The following is a 24,406-nucleotide window of genomic DNA, read 5'->3' as shown; positions in this document are numbered from 1 at the left end:
TGTAGCAGAGTGTGTAGCAGTGTGTAGCAGAGTGTGTAGTAGAGTGCGTAGTAGAGTGTGTTATAGAGTGTGTAGTAGTGTGTGTAGTAGAGTGTGTAGAGAGTGCGTAGTAGAGTGTGTTATAGAGTTTGTTGTAGAGTGTGTAGTAGAGTGTGTAGTAGAGTGCGTAGTAGAGTGTGTAGAAGAGTGCGTAGTAGAGTGTGTTATAGAGTGTGTAGTAGGGTGTGTAGTAGAGTGCGTAGTAGAGTGTGTTGTTGAGTGTGTTGTAGAGTGTGTTGTAGAGTGTTATAGAGTGTGTTATAGAGTGTGTTATAGAGTGTGTTGTAGAGTGTTGTAGAGTGTGTTATAGAGTGTGTTGTAGAGTGTTGTAGAGTGTGTTGTAGAATGTGTTGTAGAGTGTTATAGAGTGTGTTATAGAGTGTGTTATGGAGTGTGTTATAGAATGTGTTGTAGAGTGTGTAGTAGAGTGTGTTATAGAGTGTGTTATAGAGTGTGTTGTAGCCATATCATCTACCAGCTATACTGGTAGTACTGCTACTTCCAGCAGTACTACACCTGCACCTGTCGACTACACAAGTTGTTCTGCTTCCAGTAGCACATCCAATGCCCCTTACCCGGGAAAGCACCAAGCTACTGCCCCCTGACCCGGGAAAGCACCAAGCTACTGCCCCCTGACCCTGGAAAGCACCAAGCTACTGCCCCCTTACCCGGGAAAGCACCAAGCTACTGCCCCCTGACCCGGGAAAGCACCAAGCTACTGCCCCCTGACCCGGGAAAGCACCAAGCTACTGCGGTTCACTGCAGCATCCACAGAGAGGCTCTTGGGTACACTGCAGCATCCACCGAGAGGCTCTTGCTGCCAAGGGAATGCCTGACAGCTTTAAAGATGTTTTGGACACTACAGTGAAAATGGTTAACTTTGTTAAATCAAGGCCCCTGAACTCTCTTGTGTTTTCTGCACTATATGCAATGATATGGGCAGCGACCATGTAACGCTTGTGCAACATACAGTAGTGCTCTGGTTATCAAGGGGCAAAGTATTGACACGTTTTTTTAAATTGAGAGACGAGCTTCAAGTTTTCTTTACTGACCATAATTTTCACTTGTCTGACCGCTTGCATGATGACTAGTTTCTCACACGACTGCCCTACCTGGGTGATGTTTTTTCTCACCTGAATGATCTGAATCCAGGATTATAGGGACTCTCCGCAACTATATTCAATGTGCGGGACATAATTGAGGCTTTTCTCTGTCTGCATTAACAAGGACAACACACAGGTCTGTCCATCATTGTATGATTTTTTTGTGTGTAAATGAACTCAAGCTAATGGACAATGTCAAATGTGATATAGCGAAGCACCTGAGCGAGTTGGGTGCCCAATTACGCATTTACTTTCCCGAAACGGATGACACAAACAACGGGATTCGTTATCCCTTTTCATGCCCTGCCTCCAGTCCACTTACCGATATCTGAAGAGAGCCTCATCGAAATTGCAACAAGCGGTTCTGTGAAAATGTTATTGAATCAGAAGCCACTGACAGATTTCTGGATGGGGCTGCGCTCAGAGTATCCTGCCTTGGCAAATTGTGCTGTTAAGACATTGATGCCCTTTGCAACCACGTACCTATGTGAGAGTGGATTCACGGCCCTCACTAGCATGAAAACTAAACACAGGCACAGACTGTGTGTGGAAAATGATTTAAGACTGAGACTATCTCCAATACAACCCAACATTGAAGAGTAATGTGCATTCTTTCAAGCACACGCTTTTCATTAACCTGTGGTGAGTTATTCTCAATTTACGATGAACAAATAAGGTTTTATATGTAAGACGGCTAAATAAAGAGCAAAATTATTGATTATTATTATATTATTATTTGTGCCGTGGTCCTATAAGAGCTCTTTGTCACTTCCCACGAACCGGGTTGTGACAAAAACTCACTTATTCTTATGTTAAATAAATAAATGTATTGTATGGTGTGTGTGTGTGGCAGGCTTACAATGATGACAACATCATTGTCATCATTGTTGTCAAAAAACAACATTTGAGAGTGCGCTGACCCTGGTGCTTAGAGGGGGTACAGCTGGAGGTTGAACGTTTGAAGGGGTACGAGACTATAATAAGTATAATAATCTCTCTATGAGGAAAACCACAGAGATAAACTCTAGCCTATCTCTCTATGAGGAAAACCACAGAGATAAATCCTGGCCTCTCTATGAGGAAAACCACAGAGATAAACTCTAGCCTATCTTTCTTTGAGGAAAACCACAGAGATAAATCCTGGCCTATCTCTCTATGAGGAAAACCACAGAGATAAACTCTAGCCTATCTCTCTATGAGGAAAACCACAGAGATAAATCCTGGCCTCTCTATGAGGAAAACCACAGAGATAAACTCTAGCCTATCTTTCTTTGAGGAAAACTACAGAGATAAATCCTGGCCTATCTCTCTATGAGGAAAACCACAGAGATAAATCCTGGCCTATCTCTCTATGAGGAAAACCACAGAGATAAATCCTGGCCTATCTCTCTATGAGGAAAACCACATAGATAAATCTTAGCCTATCTATCTATGAGGAAAACCACATAGATAAATCTTAGCCTATCTATCTATGAGGAAAACCACATAAATAAATCTTAGCCTATCTATCGATTAGGAAAACAGTAATCTATGAAGGATTAATGACATCTATCTACAAGACAAAGGCTACGTTCAAAATGACAGTCTGAGACGATTCACTTGGAATAAGATGGAATAGCAATCTTAACAAAAATGGAGTCAAGATTTAGTTGTATCTGTGATTGTGCATTTGTTCTATGCAGTAAGGATAATATATTCTGGTGTCAGACACATCTCTCTCTCTACCGAGAACAGATACAGTTCGAGGGAAACAGAGGCCTGCGCTTTAGGGCTAAATAGCCTCTCCTTCCAGGCTTCCTCAAACGCAAAGTGATGAACGACACCTGGAAGTATGATAGTGTGTGACTAGGTCTGTTCCTACCTGGATGGGTAAAGGTAACCTACCTGCCTGAGCAGAGGGGTTTTTGTTGCTCCCCGTGCCCCCCGGTAGAGGACTGCCCTGCCCCTCCTTGTCCTTGTCCAAGGGGACCCTCTTCAGGCTGTAAGGCAGCATTGCCCCCTTGGGAGACACATTCCCTCCAGGAGAGTCACAGACCTCATCTGGCAGACAGAAAGAGAACCAGTATCAGAACTACACCAAGGTTTCTATTGTCCCAAATCTAGGACAGGTGTGTGTCAAATTTACAGGTTAAGATATATCATTTATTGTTGTTTACGTAGTTGATGACTGTGACAGGAAGCCAGATTAGTTGGCATCCTAGGTGAAGATCTGTGGTCTATTGAAAGGCAGCAGGTGTCCAGCCTCAGACCCCAGAATATTACTATTACACTATCACTAGATCTTTAACAGCTTTAACATCCAGGAGCTAGATAGTTCTAGATCTTTAATATCCAGGTGCTCGATAGTTCTAGATCTTTAATATCCAGGGGCTAGATAGTTCTAGATCTTTAACAGATTTAACATCCAGGAGCTAGATAGTTCTAGATCTTTAATATCCAGGGGCTCGATAGTTCTAGATCTTTAATATCCAGTGGCTAGATAGTTCTAGATCTTTAACAGCTTTAACATCCAGGAGCTAGATAGTTCTAGATCTTTAACAGATTTAACATCCAGGAGCTAGATAGTTCTAGATCTTTAATATCCAGGGGCTCGATAGTTCTAGATCTTTAATATCCAGGGGCTAGATAGTTCTAGATCTTTAACATCCAGGGGCTAGATAGTTCTAGATCTTTAATATCCAGGGGCTAGATAGTTCTAGATCTTTAATATCTAGGGGCTAGATAGTTCTAGATCTTTAATATCCAGGGGCTAGATAGTTCTAGATCTTTAATATCCAGGGGCTCGATAGTTCTAGATCTTTAACAGATGTAATATCCAGGGGCTAGATAGTTCTAGATCTTTTACAGATTTAACATCCAGGGGCTAGATAGTTCTAGATATTTAACATATGTAATATCCAGGGGCTAGATAGTTCTAGATCTTTAACAGATGTAACATCCAGGGGCTAGATAGTTCTAGATCTTTAACAGATGTAATATCCAGGGGCTATATAGTTCTAGATCTTTAACAGATGTAACATCCAGAGGCTAGATAGTTCTAGATCTTTAACAGATTTAACATCCAGGGGCTAGATAGTTCTAGATCTTTAACAGATGTAATATCCAGGGGCTAGATAGTTATAGATCTTTAACAGATATAATATCCAGGGGCTAGATAGTTCTAGATCTGTAACAGATGTAACATCCAGGGGCTAGATAGTTCTAGATATTTAATATCCAGGGGCTAGATAGTTCTAGATCTTTAACAGATTTAACATCCAGGAGCTCGATAGTTCTAGATCTTTAACAGATGTAATATCCAGGGGCTAGATAGTTCTAGATCTTTTACAGATTTAACATCCAGGGGCTAGATAGTTCTAGATCTTTAACAGATGTAATATCCAGGGGCTAGATAGTTCTAGATCTTTAACAGATGTAACATCCAGGGGCTAGATAGTTCTAGATCTTTAACAGATGTAATATCCAGGGGCTATATAGTTCTAGATCTTTAACAGATGTAACATCCAGAGGCTAGATAGTTCTAGATCTTTAACAGATGTAACATCCAGGGTCCTCCATACCACAGGAATGAAACTAAAATACGAGTACCAATCTGTGTTATGTAAATGCTCCATACTCTACCAACAGGGCCTAAAATGAACACACGCCACCTGCCAGATGTGAGTCTATCTCACCAGCCACTGTGGAAGGGAGGTTGGCTCCACAGTGCGTTTGGGAATATAAATAGTCAAGTATGATCACACTTATAGTCAAATAAATGTTGCAGTGGCCGTTTTCAAAGTGTTTTGGGGCCATTTTGTTTTATAGCTGGTAGATGAATTGCACAAAGTCAAAGAATCTCTCTATGAGATTCTATTCCACCTCGCGCTGCAACACTGCCTGGCTGGGGGGTGAAGAGCTGAGGGAAATAGTCATCTTTAGAAGCGCTGCGGACAAGGCCTAAAAGTTGGTCTAATTTAACTTGAAACTGAAGTCTACTGAAGAGAGACTTTATCCTTGTGTTTCTTGACTATTTACGCTGTTTTGTTTCACCATGTTTGTTTTTCTATGTTTGAGTTTCAACAGCTAGAGAAGAGAAGACAACGCCTCTCCTAGTCAGACTCAATCTCACAGGCACTAACATGACTGACATCACGCTGCCACGGCAACCTCCCGCCCTTAAAGGGAGTAAAAAAATAATGATTAGATAAACCACATTAGTTACTTCTTACTAGCAATATATGTGCTGTTTAAGAAGCATTACAAAGAAGGCTCGTCTGTTTTTGTGTGTGTTTTATTAGTGTAACTTTAAATTAAATAACAACATTTTGGCTGGTAGATTATTTTTATCTACATGCCCCAGTGGCTGGTGGACCAAATGTTATACCCTGTCTACCAATTCCCCTGGCTGTTATCCATACTAATGGAAGGATATAAGAATATCTAGTATATCTGTACATCTCAATGCTCCATATTACAGGCCTACCTATGCTCCTGCTACTGCCGGTGCGCGGCTTCTGAAGGATGGAGGGTCGGGCAGCGAGGGCTGGCTTGGGGCCCTGAAGAGGAGGCTTAGGACTGGAACTTAGGACTGAGGTAATGCGGTTCCTAGGGACCGTCTCTGGTTTGACCTCCCCACCACGAGGGCTCTTCTCTGGGGAGCCAACCACCACCACCCCCTCTGCCTTGGAGCCACCTGGAGACCTGCTCTCTGTTGGGATAGGCTGGCCCTTCGCTGCTCACACACATAATCAAATCTAAATGTTCATTTGTCACATGTGTTGAATACAACAGGTGGAGGTAGACCTTACAGGGAAATGCTTACTTACAAGCCCTTAACCAACAATGCAGTTTTAAGAAAAATAAGTGTTAAGAAAGAATTTACTAAAATAAACTGAAGTTAATTATTATTTATTTTTTTAAATAGATAAATAACAAATAATTAAGGAGCAACAATAAAATAACAATAGTGAGGCTATATAGTCGGACACACACGGCCATTCACGGGACACACAGAAGGCAACAAGTCACACAAATGATTCACAAACGATTCACAAAACTTCTTCTGGTTCAGTCACTAACTTGTGCTAATAACTTAATTACCTTCAGTCACGGTCACATGCAAACACATGCATGAGGTCATGTCCAAGATAAGCTTCAATTTGACCGTCTAAATCAAGGCAGTCAGGGTGAATCGATACACATCTGTGGTTCAGGAAATATGGTCTCCCACGTCATGTGATTCCCACTCTGTAAACATAAACAAGCCAGTAGAGATGCACTCACCACTGCCACTGCTGTCTGGGCTGGACGACTGGTCATACTGGTCCTGGAGGAGACAGACAGACAACCCTGGGGGTTCAGTCATAGCATCTACTATACATCGACCTACTACTAGTGTGGACGTTACTGTCTCCTATCGACTTAGCGTCCCAGCTTGCTCTTAGAATACAATAAGTGTTGTGCTGTATTTATCTCCAGCAGCAGGTGGCGCTGTAGTGTAACAGAGTGGCTGGGCTGAGGTCCAGCCATACAGCTCAGCACCATGACCCCGCCAACAGATGGCACATGACAGGCCGTTTGGAGTTTGCCAAAAGGCTCCTAAAGGATTCTCAGACCATGACAAACAAGATTCTCTGGTCTGATGAAAACAAGATTGAACTCTTTGGCCTGAATGCCAAGTGTCACGTCTGGAGGAAACCTGGCACCATCCCTATGGTGAAGCATGGTGGTGTCAGCATCATGCTGTGGGGATGTTTTTCAGCGGCAGGGACTGGGAGACTAGTCAGAATCGAGGGAAAGATGAACAGAGCAAAGTACAGAGAGATCCTTGAAGAAAACCTGCTGAAAATAGCTGTGCAGCGACGCTCCCCATCCAACCTGACAGAGCTTGAGAGGATCTGCAGAGAAGAATGGGAGAAACTCCCCAAATGCAGGTGTGCCAAGCTTCTAGTGTCATACCCAAGAAGACTCGAGGCTGTACTCGTTGCTAAAGGTGCTTCAACAGATTAGGGCCTAATTCATTTAATTCAATGGAATGATTTCCTGATTTGAATTGTAACTCAGTAAAATAGTTTAAACTATGTTTATATTTTTGTTCAGTATATAAACCAGTACAGACAGTTACAGTAATATATTACTTTTGATTCACCAGTACAGACAGATGCAGTAACAGTAATATATTACTTTTGGTTCTCCAGTACTGGCTGATGTAGTTACAGTAATATATTACTTTTGATTCACCAGTACAGACAGATGTAGTAACAGTAATATATTACTTTTGGTTCTCCAGTACTGACTGATGTAGTTACAGTAATATATTACTTTTGATTCACCAGTACAGACAGATGTAGTAACAGTAATATATTACTTTTGGTTCTCCAGTACTGACTGATGTAGTTACAGTAATATATTACTTTTGATTCACCAGTACAGACAGATGTAGTAACAGTAATATATTACTTTTGGTTCTCCAGTACTGACTGATGTAGTTACAGTAATATATTACTTTTGATTCACCAGTACAGACAGATGTAGTAACAGTAATACATTACTTTTGGTTCTCCAGTACTGACCTTATGTGATCCGAAGGTCCGTCTCTCCTGCTTGGCCTTCATCTCCGCCAGGAGTCCAGTCCCCATCACCTGCACCCCGTAGCGCCTCCCCCCCTGGGGACTACCCTTACTGTCCCCCTCTGACACCTCATCCATAGAGTCTGGGGTCCGTAGCTCCTCAGACCGGTCTGAGCTGCTGCTGCACTCCAGGGGTTGGGTGAGCTGGCTGGGATGAGTGGGCTGGGTCTTGGCCTCCTTGACCTTGGTTGGTGGTTCTGGAGCTTGGCTCTTCAGGGAGGCCTTAGGGGAGGAAGGCCCCTCGGGGACAGAGGTTACTGGAGCTGGGGTTAGTGCTGGAGCTGGGGTAGACTGGTTCTTCTCTGACTTGTCTTTGTCTGAAGACTTGTCTTTGTCTGAAGACTTGGAGGTGCGAGACTTGATGAGGTTGAGGAAACCTCCTTTACTCCTCTTCTTCTCCCCGTCCTGGGAGTCTGAACTCTTTAGGGAACGTCTGAGAGGGGGAAGGAGAGAGGGGGGAGTGAGAGAGAGAGAGGAGTGATAGACAGAGAGAGGGGGGAGTGAGAGAGAGAGAGAGAGAGAGAGAGAGAGAGGAGTGATAGACGGAGAGAGGGGGGAGTGAGAGAGAGCGAAAGAGAGGAGTGAGAGACAGAGAGAGGGGGGAGTGAGAGACAGAGAGAGGGGGGAGTGAGAGACAGAGAGAGGGGGGAGTGAGAGAGAGAGGGAGAGAGGGGGGAGTGAGAGAGAGAGGGAAAGTTAACCTTTTCAATATAAACATGGCTGAAAGAGCAAGAGGACAGGTAATAGTTTATAGTGATGAGTCGTAACGCTAACTTGGAGTCCATCTTGGTGACCTTCTTGGAGAAGAACTCGTCCACCCCCTCATCAACCCTTCCATGCAGACCGTTCTGCTCTCCGTCCTGAGACGTGGTGCTGCTGATCTGCTGTGAAGTAGGAATACAGGGTTGTTATAACAACATGACAATACAGGGTTGTTATAACATGACAATACAGGGTTGTTATAACAACATGACAATACAGGGTTGTTATAACATGACAATACAGGGTTGTTATAACACCATGCCACTACAGGGTTGTTATAACATGACAATACAGGGTTGTTATAACACCATGACAATACAGGGATGTTATAACACCATACAGGGTTGTTATAACAACATGACAATACAGGGTTGTTATAACATGACAATACAGGGTTGTTATAACACCATGACACTACAGGGTTGTTATAACAACATGACAATACAGGGTTGTTATAACACCATGCCAATATAGGGTTGTTATAACACCATGCCACTACAGGGTTGTTATAACACAATACCAATACAGGGTTGTTATAACACCATGCCACTACAGGGTTGTTATAACACCATGCCACTACAGGGTTGTTATAACACCATGCCACTACAGGGTTGTTATAACACCATGCCACTACAGGGTTGTTATAACACCATGACACTACAGGGTTGTTATAACACCATGACAATACAGGGATGTTATAACACTATACCACTACAGGGTTGTTATAACACCATGACAATACAGGGTTGTTATAACACTATACCACTACAGGGTTGTTATAACACCATACCACTACAGGGTTGTTATAACACCATGACAATACAGGGATGTTATAACACCATACAGGGTTGTTATAACACCATACCACTACAGGGTTGTTATAACAAAATACAGGGTTGTTATAACACCATGACAATACAGGGTTGTTATAACACCATACCACTACAGGGTTGTTATAACACCATACCACTACAGGGTTGTTATAACACCATACCACTACAGGGTTGTTATAACACCATACAGGTTTGTTATAACACCATACCACTACAGGGTTGTTATAACACCATACCGCTACAGGGTTGTTATAACACAATACAGGGTTGTTATAACACCATACCACTACAGGGTTGTTATAACACCATATAGGGTTGTTATAACACCATACCACTACAGGGTTGTTATAACACCATACAGGGTTGTTATAACACCATACCACTACAGGGTTGTTATAACACAATACAGGGTTGTTATAACACCATACCGCTACAGGGTTGTTATAACACAATACAGGGTTGTTATAACACCATACCACTACAGGGTTGTTATAACACCATATAGGGTTGTTATAACACCATGCCAGATAAAGTACTTCATAAAGTAAGAGAGGACTAGTTGTGTGTTTGAGAACAAGAGTAAAACGTGGTTCTAAAATAAACACCATACTCACTTCCAAAGGTTCTTACTCTGGGGTTGTTGTTAGAACTAAATAACTGACATCTCCCTTACGGACTGTTGCTGTCCTGCTCATTTCCCCCAGCAGTAAAACTCACAGCGGCGATACTCACCGGTATCTTACTGGACTGCATCTTCTTGTTCCTGCGAGGCCGTAGTTTGGTGAAGTGCTGCAGCTTCTTGGCCTCGTCTGAGGGCAGTTCTCCCATGGCCCCTGACGGTCTCTTCTCTAACCTCGAGAGGGTAGGAGCAGGGGAAGGTGCCGGAGGGTCCTCTGTGTGGATGGGAACATCTTCCAGGGCCTTGTCAAGGTCAAACTCCATCTCTACAAGGTCAGAGGTCACAGGTTATAGACAGGTCAGAGGATTACATACTGTACATGGTGAAAACATTATGAATAAGTAAGCACTTTGCAGTTCATATGTATCATATTTAGTTAATTCATATGTTTATTATCTTACTAGTAACACTATGTAATGAAACACATTTCACAAAACACATTTCTGCATTTATAAATGAACCTAAAACTAGAGGTATGTTATCTAAACTAGCTCTCTGTCAGAACCTAAAACTAGAGGTGTGTTATCTAAACTAGCTCTCTGTCAGAACCTAAAACTAGAGGTGTGTTATCTAAACCAGCTGTCTGTCAGAACCTACAACTAGAGGTGTGTTATCTAAACCAGCTGTCTGTCAGAACCTACAACTAGAGGTGTGTTATCTAAACCAGCTGTCTGTCAGAACCTAAAACTAGAGGTGTGTTATCTAAACCAGCTGTCTGTCAGAACCTAAAACTAGAGGTGTGTTATCTAAACCAGCTGTCTGTCAGAACCTAAAACTAGAGGTGTGTTATCTAAACCAGCTGTCTGTCAGAACCTAAAACTAGAGGTGTGTTATCTAAACTAGCTGTCTGTCAGAACCTAAAACTAGAGGTATGTTATCTAAACCAGCTCTCTGTCAGAACCTAAAACTAGAGGTGTGTTATCTAAACCAGCTGTCTGTCAGAACCTAAAACTAGAGGTGTGTTATCTAAACCAGCTGTCTGTCAGAACCTACAACTAGAGGTGTGTTATCTAAACCAGCTGTCTGTCAGAACCTAAAACTAGAGGTGTGTTATCTAAACCAGCTGTCTGTCAGAACCTACAACTAGAGGTGTGTTATCTAAACCAGCTGTCTGTCAGAACCTAAAACTAGAGGTGTGTTATCTAAACCAGCTGTCTGTCAGAACCTACAACTAGAGGTATGTTATCTAAACTAGCTCTCTGTCAGAACCTAAAACTAGAGGTATGTTATCTAAACCAGCTCTCTGTCAGAACCTAAAACTAGAGGTATGTTATCTAAACCAGCTCTCTGTCAGAACCTAAAACTAGAGGTATGTTATCGAAACCAGCTCTCTGTCAGAACCTAAAACTAGAGGTATGTTATCTAAACCAGCTGTCTGTCAGAACCAAAAACTAGAGGCATGTTATCTAGTTAATTATTTATCAGCTTCTAGTACAGGTAGTAACACAACAACAATCTGTCATGGTCCACACGTCACAACGTTGATCTGATACTAGCGTTCTGCTTGGTCGAGGAGACTCACCGAAGGCACGAGAAACTGGACGGAGCATTCTACTGTGGATGCTTTTCCTCTTGGACTTGGGAGTCATCTGGAAAGAACACAGATATTTACGCATAAGAGACGCCATAACTGCTATGATCAAAACCTTCTGATACTCAGCCAGCCCTCTTACAGTAGACTGGGATGTCACTTTCAATCCACGGACACAAAACCTTCTGATACTCAGCCAGCCCTCTTACAGTAGACTGGGATGTCACTTTCAATCCACGGACACAAAACACACTTCACTGAGTGTAATGTGTCAATGCTGCACTTCAATCCAGGACATCATTTCAATACTAGTTTGCGTAAAAGATGAAGTGATCTTTATCTTGTTTAGTTTTTTCCCCTCTCGCTTTTTCGGTTACCAAAACAAAACCAAAAAGGAGGACAGAAAACTAACTGTGTCCTGCTGCATCAAACCTCCAATATAGACAGGACAGAACACTAACTAACAGGAGATGTGTCCTGCTACATCAATATTGACAGGACAGAACACTAACTAACAGGAGATGTGTCCTGCTGCATCAATATTAACAGGACAGAACACTAACTAACAGGAGATGTGTCCTGCTACACCAATATTAACAGGACAGAACACTAACTAACAGGAGATGTGTCCTGCTGCATCAATATTAACAGGACAGAACACTAACTAACAGGAGATGTGTCCTGCTGCATCAATATTAACAGGACAGAACACTAACTAACAGGAGATGTGTCCTGCTACATCAATATTGACAGGACAGAACACTAACTAACAGGAGATGTGTCCTGCTGCATCAATATTAACAGGACAGAACACTAACTAACAGGAGATGTGTCCTGCTACATCAATATTAACAGGACAGATAACACTAACTAACAGGAGATGTGTCCTGCTACATCAATATTAACAGGACAGATAACACTAACTAACAGGAGATGTGTCCTGCTGCATCAATATTAACAGGACAGAACACTAACTAACAGGAGATGTGTCCTGCTACATCAATATTAACAGGACAGAACACTAACTAACAGGAGATGTGTCCTGCTACATCAATATTGACAGGACAGAACACTAACTAACAGGAGATGTGTCCTGCTACATCAATATTAACAGGACAGATAACACTAACTAACAGGAGATGTGTCCTGCTTCATCAATATTAACAGGACAGATAACACTAACTAACAGGAGATGTGTCCTGCTGCATCAATATTAACAGGACAGATAACACTAACTAACAGGAGATGTGTCCTGCTACATCAATATAGACAGGACAGAACACTAACTAACAGGAGATGTGTCCTGCTACATCAATATTAACAGGACAGAACACTAACTAACAGGAGATGTGTCCTGCTACATCAAACCTCCAATATAGACAGGACAGAACACTAACTAACAGGAGATGTGTCCTGCTACATCAATATTAACAGGACAGAACACTAACTAACAGGAGATGTGTCCTGCTACATCAATATTAACAGGACAGATAACACTAACTAACAGGAGATGTGTCCTGCTTCATCAATATTAACAGGACAGATAACACTAACTAACAGGAGATGTGTCCTGCTGCATCAATATTAACAGGACAGATAACACTAACTAACAGGAGATGTGTCCTGCTACATCAATATAGACAGGACAGAACACTAACTAACAGGAGATGTGTCCTGCTACATCAAACCTCCAATATAGACAGGACAGATAACACTAACTAACAGGAGATGTGTCCTGCTACATCAAACCTCCAATATAGACAGGACAGAACACTAACTAACAGGAGATGTGTCCTGCTACATCAATATTAACAGGACAGATAACACTAACTAACAGGAGATGTGTCCTGCTTCATCAATATTAACAGGACAGATAACACTAACTAACAGGAGATGTGTCCTGCTGCATCAATATTAACAGGACAGATAACACTAACTAACAGGAGATGTGTCCTGCTACATCAATATAGACAGGACAGAACACTAACTAACAGGAGATGTGTCCTGCTACATCAATATTAACAGGACAGAACACTAACTAACAGGAGATGTGTCCTGCTACATCAAACCTCCAATATAGACAGGACAGAACACTAACTAACAGGAGATGTGTCCTGCTACATCAATATTAACAGGACAGAACACTAACTAACAGGAGATGTGTCCTGCTACATCAATATTAACAGGACAGATAACACTAACTAACAGGAGATGTGTCCTGCTTCATCAATATTAACAGGACAGATAACACTAACTAACAGGAGATGTGTCCTGCTGCATCAATATTAACAGGACAGATAACACTAACTAACAGGAGATGTGTCCTGCTACATCAATATAGACAGGACAGAACACTAACTAACAGGAGATGTGTCCTGCTACATCAAACCTCCAATATAGACAGGACAGATAACACTAACTAACAGGAGATGTGTCCTGCTACATCAAACCTCCAATATAGACAGGACAGATAACACTAACTAACAGGAGATGTGTCCTGCTACATCAAACCTCCAATATTAACAGGACAGAACACTAACTAACAGGAGATGTGTCCTGCTACATCAATATTAACAGGACAGATAACACTAACTAACAGGAGATGTGTCCTGCTACATCAATATTAACAGGACAGATAACACTAACTAACAGGAGATGTGTCCTGCTGCATCAATATTAACAGGACAGAACACTAACTAACAGGAGATGTGTCCTGCTACATCAATATTAACAGGACAGAACACTAACTAACAGGAGATGTGTCCTGCTACATCAATATTAACAGGACAGAACACTAACTAACAGGAGATGTGTCCTGCTACATCAATATTAACAGGACAGAACACTAACTAACAGGAGATGTGTCCTGCTGCATCAAACCTCCAATATTAACAGGACAGAACACTAACTAACAGGAGATGTGTCCTGCTACATCAATATTAACAGGACAGAACACTAACTAACAGGAGATGTGTCCTGCTACATCAATATTAACAGGACAGAACACTAACTAACAGGAGATGTGTCCTGCTACATCAATATTAACAGGACAGAACACTAACTAACAGGAGATGTGTCCTGCTGCATCAAACCTCCAATATTAACAGGACAGAACACTAACTAACAGGAGATGTGTCCTGCTACATCAATATTAACAGGACAGAACACTAACTAACAGGAGATGTGTCCTGCTTCATCAATATTAACAGGACAGAACACTAACTAACAGGAGATGTGTCCTGCTACATCAATATTAACAGGACAGAACACTAACTAACAGGAGATGTGTCCTGCTGCATCAATATTAACAGGACAGAACACTAACTAACAGGAGATGTGTCCTGCTACATCAATATTAACAGGACAGATAACACTAACTAACAGGAGATGTGTCCTGCTACATCAATATTAACAGGACAGATAACACTAACTAACAGGAGATGTGTCCTGCTGCATCAATATTAACAGGACAGAACACTAACTAACAGGAGATGTGTCCTGCTACATCAATATTAACAGGACAGAACACTAACTAACAGGAGATGTGTCCTGCTGCATCAATATTAACAGGACAGAACACTAACTAACAGGAGATGTGTCCTGCTACATCAATATTAACAGGACAGAACACTAACTAACAGGAGATGTGTCCTGCTGCATTAAACCTCCAATATAACAGGACAGAACACTAACTAACAGGAGATGTGTCCTGCTACATCAATATTAACAGGACAGAACACTAACTAACAGGAGATGTGTCCTGCTACATCAATATTAACAGGACAGAACACTAACTAACAGGAGATGTGTCCTGCTGCATAAAACCTCCAATATAGACAGGACAGATAACACTAACTAACAGGAGATGTGTCCTGCTGCATCAATATTAACAGGACAGAACACTAACTAACAGGAGATGTGTCCTGCTACATCAATATTAACAGGACAGATAACACTAACTAACAGGAGATGTGTCCTGCTGCATCAATATTGACAGGACAGATAACACTAACTAACAGGAGATGTGTCCTGCTGCATCAATATTGACAGGACAGATAACACTAACTAACAGGAGATGTGTCCTGCTACATCAATATTAACAGGACAGAACACTAACTAACAGGAGATGTGTCCTGCTACATCAATATTAACAGGACAGAACACTAACTAACAGGAGATGTGTCCTGCTGCATCAATATTAACAGGACAGAACACTAACTAACAGGAGATGTGTCCTGCTACATCAATATTAACAGGACAGAACACTAACTAACAGGAGATGTGTCCTGCTACATCAATATTGACAGGACAGAACACTAACTAACAGGAGATGTGTCCTGCTACATCAATATTAACAGGACAGATAACACTAACTAACAGGAGATGTGTCCTGCTTCATCAATATTAACAGGACAGATAACACTAACTAACAGGAGATGTGTCCTGCTGCATCAATATTAACAGGACAGATAACACTAACTAACAGGAGATGTGTCCTGCTACATCAATATAGACAGGACAGAACACTAACTAACAGGAGATGTGTCCTGCTACATCAATATTAACAGGACAGAACACTAACTAACAGGAGATGTGTCCTGCTACATCAAACCTCCAATATAGACAGGACAGAACACTAACTAACAGGAGATGTGTCCTGCTACATCAATATTAACAGGACAGAACACTAACTAACAGGAGATGTGTCCTGCTACATCAATATTAACAGGACAGATAACACTAACTAACAGGAGATGTGTCCTGCTTCATCAATATTAACAGGACAGATAACACTAACTAACAGGAGATGTGTCCTGCTGCATCAATATTAACAGGACAGATAACACTAACTAACAGGAGATGTGTCCTGCTACATCAATATAGACAGGACAGAACACTAACTAACAGGAGATGTGTCCTGCTACATCAAACCTCCAATATAGACAGGACAGATAACACTAACTAACAGGAGATGTGTCCTGCTACATCAAACCTCCAATATAGACAGGACAGAACACTAACTAACAGGAGATGTGTCCTGCTACATCAATATTAACAGGACAGATAACACTAACTAACAGGAGATGTGTCCTGCTTCATCAATATTAACAGGACAGATAACACTAACTAACAGGAGATGTGTCCTGCTGCATCAATATTAACAGGACAGATAACACTAACTAACAGGAGATGTGTCCTGCTACATCAATATAGACAGGACAGAACACTAACTAACAGGAGATGTGTCCTGCTACATCAATATTAACAGGACAGAACACTAACTAACAGGAGATGTGTCCTGCTACATCAAACCTCCAATATAGACAGGACAGAACACTAACTAACAGGAGATGTGTCCTGCTACATCAATATTAACAGGACAGAACACTAACTAACAGGAGATGTGTCCTGCTACATCAATATTAACAGGACAGATAACACTAACTAACAGGAGATGTGTCCTGCTTCATCAATATTAACAGGACAGATAACACTAACTAACAGGAGATGTGTCCTGCTGCATAAATATTAACAGGACAGATAACACTAACTAACAGGAGATGTGTCCTGCTACATCAATATAGACAGGACAGAACACTAACTAACAGGAGATGTGTCCTGCTACATCAAACCTCCAATATAGACAGGACAGATAACACTAACTAACAGGAGATGTGTCCTGCTACATCAAACCTCCAATATAGACAGGACAGATAACACTAACTAACAGGAGATGTGTCCTGCTACATCAAACCTCCAATATTAACAGGACAGAACACTAACTAACAGGAGATGTGTCCTGCTACATCAATATTAACAGGACAGATAACACTAACTAACAGGAGATGTGTCCTGCTACATCAATATTAACAGGACAGATAACACTAACTAACAGGAGATGTGTCCTGCTGCATCAATATTAACAGGACAGAACACTAACTAACAGGAGATGTGTCCTGCTACATCAATATTAACAGGACAGAACACTAACTAACAGGAGATGTGTCCTGCTACATCAATATTAACAGGACAGAACACTAACTAACAGGAGATGTGTCCTGCTACATCAATATTAACAGGACAGAACACTAACTAACAGGAGATGTGTCCTGCTGCATCAAACCTCCAATATTAACAGGACAGAACACTAACTAACAGGAGATGTGTCCTGCTACATCAATATTAACAGGACAGAACACTAACTAACAGGAGATGTGTCCTGCTTCATCAATATTAACAGGACAGAACACTAACTAACAGGAGATGTGTCCTGCTACATCAATATTAACAGGACAGAACACTAACTAACAGGAGATGTGTCCTGCTGCATCAATATTAACAGGACAGAACACTAACTAACAGGAGATGTGTCCTGCTACATCAATATTAACAGGACAGATAACACTAACTAACAGGAGATGTGTCCTGCTACATCAATATTAACAGGACAGATAACACTAACTAACAGGAGATGTGTCCTGCTGCATCAATATTAACAGGACAGAACACTAACTAACAGGAGATGTGTCCTGCTACATCAATATTAACATGACAGAACACTAACTAACAGGAGATGTGTCCTGCTGCATCAATATTAACAGGACAGAACACTAACTAACAGGAGATGTGTCCTGCTACATCAATATTAACAGGACAGAACACTAACTAACAGGAGATGTGTCCTGCTGCATCAAACCTCCAATATAGACAGGACAGAACACTAACTAACAGGAGATGTGTCCTGCTACATCAATATTAACAGGACAGAACACTAACTAACAGGAGATGTGTCCTGCTACATCAATATTAACAGGACAGAACACTAACTAACAGGAGATGTGTCCTGCTGCATAAAACCTCCAATATAGACAGGACAGATAACACTAACTAACAGGAGATGTGTCCTGCTGCATCAATATTAACAGGACAGAACACTAACTAACAGGAGATGTGTCCTGCTACATCAATATTAACAGGACAGATAACACTAACTAACAGGAGATGTGTCCTGCTGCATCAATATTGACAGGACAGATAACACTAACTAACAGGAGATGTGTCCTGCTGCATCAATATTGACAGGACAGATAACACTAACTAACAGGAGATGTGTCCTGCTACATCAATATTGACAGGACAGATAACACTAACTAACAGGAGATGTGTCCTGCTACATCAATATTAACAGGACAGAACACTAACTAACAGGAGATGTGTCCTGCTACATCAATATTAACAGGACAGAACACTAACTAACAGGAGATGTGTCCTGCTGCATCAATATTAACAGGACAGATAACACTAACTAACAGGAGATGTGTCCTGCTGCATCAATATTAACAGGACAGATAACACTAACTAACAGGAGATGTGTCCTGCTGCATCAATATTAACAGGACATAACACTAACTAACAGGAGATGTGTCCTGCTACATCAATATTAACAGGACAGATAACACTAACTAACAGGAGATGTGTCCTGCTGCATCAATATTAACAGGACAGAACACTAACTAACAGGAGATGTGTCCTGCTACATCAATATTAACAGGACAGAACACTAACTAACAGGAGATGTGTCCTGCTACATCAATATTAACAGGACAGATAACACTAACTAACAGGAGATGTGTCCTGCTGCATCAATATTGACAGGACAGAACACTAACTAACAGGAGATGTGTCCTGCTACATCAATATTAACAGGACAGATAACACTAACTAACAGGAGATGTGTCCTGCTTCATCAATATTAACAGGACAGATAACACTAACTAACAGGAGATGTGTCCTGCTGCATCAAACCTCCAATATTAACAGGACAGAACACTAACTAACAGGAGATGTGTCCTGCTACATCAATATTAACAGGACAGATAACACTAACTAACAGGAGATGTGTCCTGCTACATCAATATTAACAGGACAGAACACTAACTAACAGGAGATGTGTCCTGCTGCATCAATATTAACAGGACAGATAACACTAACTAACAGGAGATGTGTCCTGCTGCATCAATATTAACAGGACAGATAACACTAACTAACAGGAGATGTGTCCTGCTACATCAATATAGACAGGACAGAACACTAACTAACAGGAGATGTGTCCTGCTACATCAATATTAACAGGACAGAACACTAACTAACAGGAGATGTGTCCTGCTGCATCAATATTAACAGGACAGAACACTAACTAACAGGAGATGTGTCCTGCTACATCAATATTAACAGGACAGAACACTAACTAACAGGAGATGTGTCCTGCTGCATCAAACCTCCAATATTAACAGGACAGATAACACTAACTAACAGGAGATGTGTCCTGCTGCATCAATATTAACAGGACAGAACACTAACTAACAGGAGATGTGTCCTGCTACATCAATATTAACAGGACAGAACACTAACTAACAGGAGATGTGTCCTGCTGCATCAATATTAACAGGACAGAACACTAACTAACAGGAGATGTGTCCTGCTGCATCAAACCTCCAATATTAACAGGACAGATAACACTAACTAACAGGAGATGTGTCCTGCTACATCAATATTAACAGGACAGATAACACTAACTAACAGGAGATGTGTCCTGCTGCATCAAACCTCCAATATTAACAGGACAGATAACACTAACTAACAGGAGATGTGTCCTGCTACATCAATATTAACAGGACAGATAACACTAACTAACAGGAGATGTGTCCTGCTACATCAATATTAACAGGACAGATAACACTAACTAACAGGAGATGTGTCCTGCTACATCAATATTAACAGGACAGAACACTAACTAACAGGAGATGTGTCCTGCTACATCAATATTAACAGGACAGAACACTAACTAACAGGAGATGTGTCCTGCTACATCAATATTAACAGGACAGAACACTAACTAACAGGAGATGTGTCCTGCTACATCAATATTAACAGGACAGAACACTAACTAACAGGAGATGTGTCCTGCTGCATCAATATTGACAGGACAGGCCCCACTGTCCTATCTGACTGCGTCAGGCCCCACTGTCCTATCTCACTGCGTCAGGCCCCGCTGTCCTATCTGACTGCGTCAGGCCCCGCTGTCCTATCTGACTGCGTCAGGCCCCGCTGTCCTATCTTACTGCGTCAGGCCCCGCTGTCCTATCTTACTGCGTCAGGCCCCGCTGTCCTATCTTACTGCGTCAGGCCCCGCTGTCCTATCTTACTGCGTCAGGCCCCGCTGTCCTATCTTACTGCTTCAGGCCCCGCTGTCCTATCTTACTGCTTCAGGCCCCACTGTCCTATCTTACTGCTTCAGTCCCCACTGTCCTATCTTACTGCTTCAGGCTCCACTGTCCTATCTGACTGTGTCAGACCCCACTGTCCTATCTGACTGTGTCAGACCCCACTGTCCTATCTGACTGTGTCAGGCCCCACTGTCCTATCTTACTGCGTCAGGCCCCACTGTCCTATCTTACTGCTTCAGGCCCCACTGTCCTATCTTACTGTCTCAGGCCCCACTGTCCTATCTTACTGTCTCAGGCCCCACTGTCCTATCTTACTGTGTCAGGCCCCACACGCTCACCATCTGACAGATAAAAACTCTTGTGGCTTGTTCAAAATATGCTTTTCATCAAATTCTGTTTGTGCCAACAGAGTTTTTCATCTCTTGAAGAGATTAAAATGGCCTCAATCTCTAACCGGACCGGATCTGAACCATCAGGTCCAACTCAGTAGTCAGTTCACGTTGGGCCAGGCTGGGCAGAGAGGGAGGCAGGGGAGGAAGGGAGGCAGGGGAGGAAGGGAAGAGTGGCGGAGGGGAGGGCTAGTGTCTGTCGGGCCAGTTTCCCCTCAGGGCTGCCACATTCTGATGGCTCAGATAAAATGAGAGAGAGAGAGAGAGAGAGAGAGGGGGGGGGGGGGGAGAGGGGGGGGGGACTGAACAAGGATGGTCTTTGTGTTACTGTACCAGCTAGTGAGTGGACGGACGGACAGACAGACAGACAGACAGACAGACAGACAGACAGACACAGAACAGGGTGGGTGAGAGAAAGAGTGAAAAATAGTGAGAGAGAGAGTCGAGAGTTACTTACACTGGTGCAGCAAAGAGTCTCCATGATGCAAAGGTTGAAAGAGGAGGGAAGGAAGGAAGGAGAGAGAAAGAGAGCAGAAAAGAAGAGAAAGGAGACAAGATAAAGGCTCAATGAATTCAGAAAAATGAAAATGAAAAGACACTGGAGAGAGAGAGAACTCTATAGGTAGATCATTAGAGAGAGAGAGAGAACTCTATAGGTAGATCATTAGAGAGAGAGAGAGAGAGAACTCTATAGGTAGATCATTAAGAGAGAGAGAGAACTCTATAGGTAGATCATTAGAGAGAGAGAGAGAACTCTATAGGTAGATCATTAGAGAGAGAGAGAGAACTCTATAGGTAGATCATTAGAGAGAGAGAGAGAGAGAACTCTATAGGTAGATCATTAAGAGAGAGAGAGAACTCTATAGGTAGATCATTAGAGAGAGAGAGAGAACTCTATAGGTAGATCATTAGAGAGAGAGAGAGAACTCTATAGGTAGATAATTAAGAGAGAGAGAACTCTATAGGTAGATCATTAAGAGAGAGAGAGAGAGAGAACTCTAGGTAGATCATTAAGAGAGAGAGAGAAATCTATAGGTAGATCATTAAGAGAGAGAGAACTCTATAGGTAGATCATTAAGAGAGAGAGAGAGAGAGAACTCTATAGGTAGATCATTAGAGAGAGAGAGAACTCTATAGGTAGATCATTAGAGAGAGAGAGAGAACTCTATAGGTAGATCATTAGAGAGAGAGAGAGAACTCTATAGGTAGATCATTAAGAGAGAGAGAGAGAGAGAGAGATAACTCTATAGGTAGATCATTAAGAGAGAGAGAGAACTCTATTGGTAGATCATTAAGAGAGAGAGAGAACTCTATAGGTAGATCATTAGAGAGAGAGAGAACTCTATAGGTAGATCATTAGAGAGAGAGAGAGAACTCTATAGGTAGATCATTAGAGAGAGAGAGAGAACTCTATAGGTAGATCATTAGAGAGAGAGAGAGAACTCTATAGGTAGATCATTAGAGAGAGAGAACTCTATAGCTAGATCATTAAGAGAGAGAGAGAGAACTATATAGGTAGATCATTAGAGAGAGAGAACTCTATAGCTAGATCATTAAGAGAGAGAGAGAGAGAGAACTCTATAGGTAGATCATTAGAGAGAGAGAACTCTATAGCTAGATCATTAAGAGAGAGAGAGAGAGAACTCTATAGGTAGATCATTAGAGAGAGAGAACTCTATAGCTAGATCATTAAGAGAGAGAGAGAGAGAGAACTCTATAGGTAGATCATCATTAGAGAGAGAGAGAACTCTATAGGTAGATCATTAGAGAGAGAGAGAACTCTATAGGTAGATCATTAGAGAGAGAGAACTCTACAGGTAGATCATTAGAGAGAGAGAGAGAACTCTATAGGTAGATGATTAGAGAGAGAGAGAGAACTCTATAGGTAGATGATTAGAGAGAGAGAGAGAACTCTATAGGTAGATCATTAGAGAGAGAGAACTCTATAGGTAGATCATTAGAGAGAGAGAACTCTATAGGTAGATGATTAGAGAGAGAGAGAGAACTCTATAGGTAGATCATTAGAGAGAGAGAACTCTATAGGTAGATCATTAGAGAGAGAGAACTCTATAGGTAGATCATTAGAGAGAGAGAGAGAGAGAGAGAGAGAGAGAGAGAGAGAGAGAGAGAGACAGACAGACAGAGAGTGAGAGAAAGAGAGACAGAGAGAGAGAGAGAGAGACAGAGAGAGAGAGAAAGAGAGACAGAGAGAGAGAGAGAGAGAGAGAGAGAGAGAGAGAGAGAGAGAGAGAGAGAGAGAACTCAAGGCTGGAAGGTTAAAGCTTCTTCAGGTAAACAATGAGAAGGAATCCATTTGAAATCCTTTGGGAAATTAACCCAGAGCCGTGTAAATGGCTGTGGTTTAACCTATTAGGACAACAACCACCAGATCATATCAACCACTACAGGGAGAAAAACACATCCCATGTGAGTGGCAGGGTTGTATTCATTAGTGTTGACCAAAGCAAAACGTTTCAAAACATTGTGCAACGAAAAATGTAAAAACAAGTGTTTTTTTATTGGACAAATTCAGAGAAAAACCTTCCGTTTCAAGATGTTGTCTTTGGTTTGGTGCCGAGTGAATAAGGCCCAGGCCTCTCTGTGAGTGTTTGACTGATGTACGGCGCTACAAAGACGGGCAGTAATGCTGCTCTTAATGAGATTTATTTAGACAGGAAACACGGGCGGCCTTGATGAAAGGACTTAATTAATACACTACTTAGGGAGGGAGGGAGGATGGGAGGAGGGAGGATAGAAGGGAGGGAAGGAGGGAGGATGGGAGGGAGGGAGGGAGAGAGGAAAGGAGGGAGGGAGGGATGTTGGAATGGAGGAGAGATGATGGGAGGGAGGGAGGATGGGACGAGAGAGGATAGGAGGGAGGGAGGGAGGGAGGGAGGGAGGGAGGGAGGGAGGGAGGGAGGGAAGTTATTAACCTACAGTATCTTACCATCCTACCACAATGAATTAACCTCCCTATCTTACCATCCTACCACAATGAATCAACCTCCCTATCCCACCATCCTACCACAATTAATTAACCTCCCTCTCTTACCATCCTACCATAAAGAATCAACCTGATATGGTTAATTAACTTCCCTCCCTCCCTCCCATCCTCTCTCCTCCCTCCCTCCCATCCTCTCTCCTTCCCTCCCTCCCTCCCTCCCTCCTTCCCTCGCTCCCTCCCTCATTCCCATCCTCTCTCCTTCCCTCCCTCCCATCATCTCTCCTCCAT

At 42.1% G+C, this 24,406-nt stretch overlaps 1 protein-coding gene across 1 annotated transcript in view; it reads right to left on the bottom strand.

Annotated features, from left to right (window-relative positions):
* Nucleotides 1-24,406, bottom strand: part of LOC139386524 (F-actin-uncapping protein LRRC16A-like) — a 202,334-nt gene that overhangs the window by 2,624 nt on the left and 175,304 nt on the right. The window contains exons 30-36 of the mRNA XM_071132127.1: nucleotides 11,550-11,616; nucleotides 10,081-10,292; nucleotides 8,528-8,637; nucleotides 7,697-8,186; nucleotides 6,411-6,450; nucleotides 5,608-5,859; nucleotides 3,027-3,182 (exon numbers count right to left, since the gene is read on the bottom strand). Coding sequence (XP_070988228.1) covers nucleotides 3,027-3,182; nucleotides 5,608-5,859; nucleotides 6,411-6,450; nucleotides 7,697-8,186; nucleotides 8,528-8,637; nucleotides 10,081-10,292; nucleotides 11,550-11,616 — 1,327 coding nt within the window. The remainder of the gene's footprint in view (nucleotides 1-3,026; nucleotides 3,183-5,607; nucleotides 5,860-6,410; nucleotides 6,451-7,696; nucleotides 8,187-8,527; nucleotides 8,638-10,080; nucleotides 10,293-11,549; nucleotides 11,617-24,406) is intronic.

Source organism: Oncorhynchus clarkii, chromosome 3, assembly GCF_045791955.1.
Source record: "Oncorhynchus clarkii lewisi isolate Uvic-CL-2024 chromosome 3, UVic_Ocla_1.0, whole genome shotgun sequence".
NCBI lineage: Eukaryota > Metazoa > Chordata > Actinopteri > Salmoniformes > Salmonidae > Oncorhynchus > Oncorhynchus clarkii.
Note: the sequence above shows the minus strand (reverse complement) of the source record. Positions and strands in the feature narration are given on the sequence as shown.